Genomic DNA, 6,572 nt, shown 5'->3' with positions numbered 1-6,572 from the left:
TAGATAAAAAAAAAAAAAAAGATCATATGTTCTAAAATCAAGAATTAGGCTTAATTACTAGATAAGAAAGCTAAAGTTAACAACTTTACACGTGAATCTGATCTATTAGAACATATAAAGGACATCATCTTCTCAACATTATTCAGCTTACTTTCTTTGCTTACTGATGTCACTTGCATGTGACCTGTGGTCATGTTGAGTATGATATGCTTTTCATCTTTTTTTTTATTAAACAACTAATTGATATCCATAAAAGTAATAGTCACCATGATCTTATCGAAGTCGACATGAAAAAGTAGCGAATAACATTTTTCCAAAATGAGGGATGAATTTATTCAATCAGCCTTTATTGTTAGAAATAAAAAGACAGCAATATTAACTTTTACAAAAAGGGAAACATACCTTTATTTTTTTCCATGATATTGTCATATAGCCGTTAGGCTATTCTCTGTATAAGTTCAGCTTTCATCTTCCAAATGTAAAAAACTCAATTAAGTGAAAATATTCAATACTCAAGCAAAATACAATTACAATTCTTATTTTAACATGGCATCAGAGCTTGTGTTGATGATCTAAATCATTCAATCACAGCAATTTAAATCATTTGCCTATTTTTTTTCGTTTGAGTGGTTATCATGGCAGAACATGACAGCCAAACTCAACTCATTACAGAATTAACTAGCCAATTGGCTAGAATTCTCCAAACCAACAATGAAAATCAATCACAAAGGCATCCTGATTCTTTAAAAATCAGTGTTACCCTTAACAACTCAAATTATTCATTATGGTCTCGTATGATCAAGGTTGCCATCGGAGGTAAATCCGAGGCCCTCCTCAATCATTTAACCGAAGATCCACCATCAACCAACAACCAGAAGTGGAACCAGGAAGACTTGGTGGTATTTTCATGGATCATTCAAAATATAGAGCCACAAATTGCAAGCAATCTGACCCAGTTCCCTACAGCAAAAACCTTATGGAATGCCCTCATTACAACCTACAGTTCTGGTAAAGACAAACTCCAAACCTTTGATTTACATGTTAAAGCTAATAATATCAGGCAAGATGGTAAATCAACCGAAGAACTGTGGTTGAAATTGCAAGGAATCTGGGGTGAAATCGACACAAGGGATCAAAATCCCATGGAACATCCGAATGATATTGTCAAATATAACAACATCAGGTCAGAACAAAAACTTTTCCAGTTTTTAAATTCTTTAGATCATAAACATGACAATATCAAACGTGAGTTATTAAGAACCGATCCATTACCCACTGTCGAAGGAGCTTATGCTGCAATTCGAAAAGAAAATGCACACCAATTTATATTTAATAATAAAACGGATGCCTTTACCCAATCTGGCATAGCCACTGGTCTGGTAGCACCGGCATCAAAATCCAATGATTTCGACGGCCATGGTTTGCTATCAAGAAATCAACAGCGCCGGTCAGACTCCACGTCATCATCCCGAGATAAAGACAACCTTGAATGTACAAAGTGTGGTATGAAACGACATACCAGAGAACAATGCTTCAAGGTTATTGGATACCCCGATTGGTGGGCTGATAAACACAGAAAGGGAAAAGCCTCGATGGTAACGACGGCCACAACCAAGGGAAAACAGGAGGATAACGAAACCTGCACCACCACTCAAGGTGGTTTCGGTTTATTCACAGCCGAGCCACCATCATCATCATCATCATCCGGTGAAGGTAACAGGGGATTGGGATTAGGGATTAAATCCCCAAAAATCATACCCGACAAATTGAATAAAGTGGGTGGGGATAAATATGTCGATGAGTATGATGGGTTAGGAGTGTCGGTCACCAACTCAACACCCACCACCGAATTTAATTCCCCAAATTGTTTTATTGACACAAATAGTCCCTGTAATAATATAGTTGGTAATAAACAAATAAAACCTTTTTTCAATAAAACTAAAGATTTTAAAATTAAAAATAACGTTTCGTCAATTAATATTGTTTCAAATAAAACAAAAAGTAATGAGTGGATTATCGATTGTGGTGCCACCGATACTATGACTTTTAATAAAAATGATATTATTATAAATACGAAACCAAACAAAACCAAAATTAAAACCGCTAATGGCGGTATTATACAAGTCAAGGGCGGGGGAACAGTTGAAATCTCACCAAATTTAAAATTAAAAAACTGCCTTTATGTTCCCGATCTCTCCCATAAATTACTGTCTGTTAGTCACGTGACAAAAGAACTTAATTGTACCGTCTTATTACACCCTACATTCTGTATCTTACAGGACATCAGAACGGGGGAGATAGTTGGGCGTGGTACTGAACGGGATGGTCTATACTATGTGGATGAGGTCACTCAAGATTGTAGGATCATGCTAGCTCACGGGACTCCCGACAGACAAGCATGGTTGTGGCATAGACGTCTTGGTCATCCGTCTGCTGGATATTTACGCATTTTATTTCCTAATTTATTTTCTTCAAATAAAAGTATTGAGTGTGAAACTTGTATTTTGGCCAAAAGCCATCAAAACTCGTTTAAAACTAGTAATACAAAGATCGAACGTCCTTTTGCTTTAGTTCACTCCGATGTATGGGGACCCGCAAGGGTTAATGGGGGACACAATTTTCGATATTTTCTTTTATTTATTGATGATTGTACTCGTATGACTTGGACATATTTTTTAACTAACAAATCCGAAGTATTTGATAAATTTACTATTTTTTCAAACATGATTCAAACACAATTCCAAAGTAAAATACAAGTTTTAAGATCCGATAATGGTGGTGAATTTGTCAACAGTCAAATGCAACTCTTTTGTGAAGAAAGGGGTATTATTCATCAAACCACGTGTCCACACACACCTCAACAAAATGGGGTGGCTGAAAGAAAAAATCGTATTTTACTAGAAATAACCCGTGCTTTAATGATTGAATCTAATGTTCCAAGATCTTTTTGGCCTGAAGCTCTTGCCACTGCAACTTATCTTGTAAATAGACTCCCAACTAGAGCTTTAGAACTTAAGAACCCTCTTGAGGCCTTGACTAAATTTTATAAACCGCCATCTAATCTCACCCTAAGACCTCGAATATTTGGGTGCACGGTGTTTGTTCACATTCCTAAAATCGAACGAACCAAATTAGATGCGTGTGCTGAAAAATGTGTTTTTGTGGGATACGGGGTAAATCAAAAGGGGTATAGATGCTATAGTCCAAAAAGGAAACACATGTACACTACAATGAATTGTGATTTTTTGGAAACTGAATACTTCTATACCCAACACACAAGTCAGGGGGAGACAGACTTTGGTGACGCTGTGAGTTGGCTAGATATTCCATCATCTGAAGAAGTGACTCATCATACCACTCCACAAAGTCCTCCTCCAATCAGTACTACGGTTAATGATCTTCCCGACCATACAGAGGTAAATACCGAATCTCCTGATATTACTAATCATGAAAATTTAGAGGAGATTTTACAGGAAAATAGCGATCAAGTATATCCTGAAAATGAAACACAACAACAAGAACCGGAACGATATGTTCTTCCTCCAAGAATCAACCGAGGAATTCCTCCCAGGAGATACTCTCCTGAGAGAACTGTATCAAAATCAAGATATCCAATGGCAAATATTGCTAGAGGAAATCTATCAAAAGAAGCAACAAAGTTCACTTCCGCATTATACTCTGAAGAAATTCCAACAACGGTTGAACAAGCTCTAAAATCAACACACTGGAGGAAAGCAATGGAAGATGAAATGGAGGCTCTCAAGGTAAATAATACTTGGAAAAAATGTGTTCTTCCAGAATCAAAGAAACCAGTAGGATGTAGATGGGTATTCACAATCAAACACAAAGCCGATGGATCTGTCGAAAGATATAAAGCACGGCTTGTTGCCAAAGGGTACACTCAAACCTATGGCGTTGATTACTCAGAAACTTTCTCACCGGTTGCAAAAATTGATACTATTAGAATTCTTTTCTCCGTTGCCGCAAACAAAGACTGGCCACTTCACCAATTTGATGTTAAAAATGCTTTCCTACATGGAGAACTCAAAGAAGAAGTCTATATGGAAGGTCCTCCCGGTTTCACATCAGAATTCAAAGAAAGGGAAGTTTGTCATCTTAAAAAATCTCTTTATGGTTTAAAACAATCCCCTCGGGCTTGGTTTGGGCGTTTTACTATTGCTATGAAAAATTACGGTTTTAAACAAAGTAATTCCGACCATACTTTATTTTTAAAAAAAAGAGGAAACCTTATCACGTGTCTCATTATTTATGTTGACGACATGATTATCACAGGAAATGATCAAGAGGAAATTACAAACTTAAAAGCTAACCTTTTTAAAGAATTTGAAATGAAAGATCTCGGAGGTCTTAAATACTTTCTGGGAATCGAAGTTTTACGTTCAAAAAGGGGAATTTTTATATGTCAAAAGAAATATATACTTGATCTTCTTGCAGAAACAGGAATGGTCGACTGCAAACCCGCGGATACTCCTATGATTCCAAACCTCAGGTTATATATAGAGGATGATGCCAAAGCAGCAGATCGAATTCAATACCAAAGGATCGTGGGAAAACTTATCTACCTAGCTCACACTCGTCCAGATATATCACATGCTGTTGGAGTTGTTAGTCAATTCATGCATCAACCACAACAACACCATATGGATGCAGTATGGAGGATTATCAAATATCTAAAAGGCACTGCAGAAGATGGAGTCCTGTTCGAGAAAAACAATCATCTAGAAGCACAAATATTCACCGATGCGGGTTACGGAGGAGAAAAGGGAGATAGAAAATCAACATCCGGATACTTTGCCTTTGTTGGAGGGAATTTGGTTACTTGGAGAAGCAAGAAACAAAAGGTTGTTGCCCTGTCTAGTGCTGAAGCTGAATTTCGGGGAATTTCACGAGGTGTAACCGAGGCTTTATGGATCAAGAAACTTTTGACGGAAATTGGTTTTCCTCCTAATACCTCGATCAAGATCATGTGTGACAACGAAGCGGCAATTGCAATTGCAGAAAATCCAGTTCAACACGATCGAACCAAACATATAGAAATTGACAGACACTTCATTAAAGAAAAATTAGAAGCCGAAATCATATCTTTACCTCACGTCCGATCAGAAGACCAACTAGCAGATATCTTAACCAAGTCCGTCAACGGAAGACTTTTCAAAGGAATACTCTCCAAGTTGAACATCGGAAACCCCACTATTCAACTTGCAGGGGAGTGTTAGAAATAAAAAGACAGCAATATTAACTTTTACAAAAAGGGAAACATACCTTTATTTTTTCCATGATATTGTCATATAGCCGTTAGGCTATTCTCTGTATAAGTTCAGCTTTCATCTTCCAAATGTAAAAAACTCAATTAAGTGAAAATATTCAATACTCAAGCAAAATACAATTACAATTCTTATTTTAACATTTATATCATGCCCTCTCATTCAAACCACCAGAAAGCATGACATATGTATGACTCATAAAGCGTAAAGTTTCTATTTTTCACCATCTCTACGAGCTTATAAATACCATGATATGTAACACATTTCTCAGCAACTTCAGCATTATTAACCACAACGAAAATCATAGTAATCGAACGCCAAAATATGGATAGCAGATTCTCAAGCAAAGTCACATGCTTCCCGATCGTATCAGCACGGGGACTACTTCTGTCTAAACCTTTTCAGCCCCTTTTAACTCTTTCTTCTAGCTCTTCAAAAAACAATGGTGTTGATAGAAAAGGCACTTTTGCAGTATCGATTAAAAATCATGGTAATTAATTGCTCATTCTCATACTGTCACCATAAAAATTCAAATTCTTAACCTTAATCTAACCAATTTTTTTATGTATATAATTGCAGCGAGTTTAGGACCCAAACTCATAGAGATCATGAAGAACAAGTTAAGTTTTGGTGCCAAAATTTTTCCAGTTCGTCGCGAAGGTACAATCTTCGGTAAACGTTTTAGTACTACGGGTAGTGAGAAGTTGTTGCACGCTACACGATGTTACATATACACGACAGCAGGTGCGATTGCAGGAAGCCTATTCGTTTCCACCGAAAGAGTTGGTTTTTGCAGCGATAAGTCCCTTAAAACGTATTCTGCAACAGGGGAGATGTTAAAGTTTCAGTATAAAGTGTCGATTCCGTTAGGAAAGATACAAGGTGTAAGAGAAAGCATGAACATGAAGAAGCCATCGAACAAGTACGTTGAGCTTGTGACAGTGGACGATTTCATTTTCTGGTTTTTGGGAATTTTGAACTATAAGAAAACTTTAAGATACCTTCGTCAGACAATTAGTCACAACTGCTTGAGCAACTGATAATATAGATCAGTTATTAGTCACAATTTATATGTAAACATAAGTACTAGACAAGAGACAACATATGTTATATGGAGATCATTTCGATCTGGACTAATTAAGTTGCTGATGATTGATAGGTTGTTTAGTGTAATTTCTCATTTAGAATCACATTTTGGTAGAACAAGTTACATGAGGGGTGAATAGATAGATGTATATATTGATTGATATATGATAATTCAAGACCTTTTTTTGGCATTTCTGTTTA

At 36.6% G+C, this 6,572-nt stretch overlaps 1 protein-coding gene across 1 annotated transcript; it reads left to right on the top strand.

Moving 5' to 3' along the window:
- Positions 1-5,580: 5,580 nt before the first annotated feature.
- LOC139846620 (putative GEM-like protein 8) lies at positions 5,581-6,325 on the top strand. The gene is made up of 2 exons (XM_071836094.1): positions 5,581-5,775; positions 5,865-6,325. Exons 1-2 carry the CDS (start codon positions 5,610-5,612, stop codon positions 6,323-6,325), a joined length of 627 nt encoding a protein of 208 aa, XP_071692195.1. The 5' UTR covers positions 5,581-5,609.
- Positions 6,326-6,572: the final 247 nt, after the last annotated feature.

The sequence above is a fragment of the Rutidosis leptorrhynchoides genome, chromosome 5 (genome assembly GCF_046630445.1).
Source record: "Rutidosis leptorrhynchoides isolate AG116_Rl617_1_P2 chromosome 5, CSIRO_AGI_Rlap_v1, whole genome shotgun sequence".
In the NCBI taxonomy this organism is placed as follows: domain Eukaryota; kingdom Viridiplantae; phylum Streptophyta; class Magnoliopsida; order Asterales; family Asteraceae; genus Rutidosis; species Rutidosis leptorrhynchoides.
The sequence above is the reverse complement of the archived record's forward strand: the minus strand, read 5'-3'. Positions and strand labels throughout refer to the sequence as shown.

Coding starts and splice junctions, on each gene's coding strand:
- LOC139846620 (XM_071836094.1), top strand. CDS start 5,610: ATGGATAGCAGATTCTCAAGCAAAGTCACATGCTTCCCGATCGTATCA. Junction 5,776..5,864: donor AGTATCGATTAAAAATCATG/GTAATTAATTGC, acceptor ATATAATTGCAG/CGAGTTTAGGACCCAAACTC.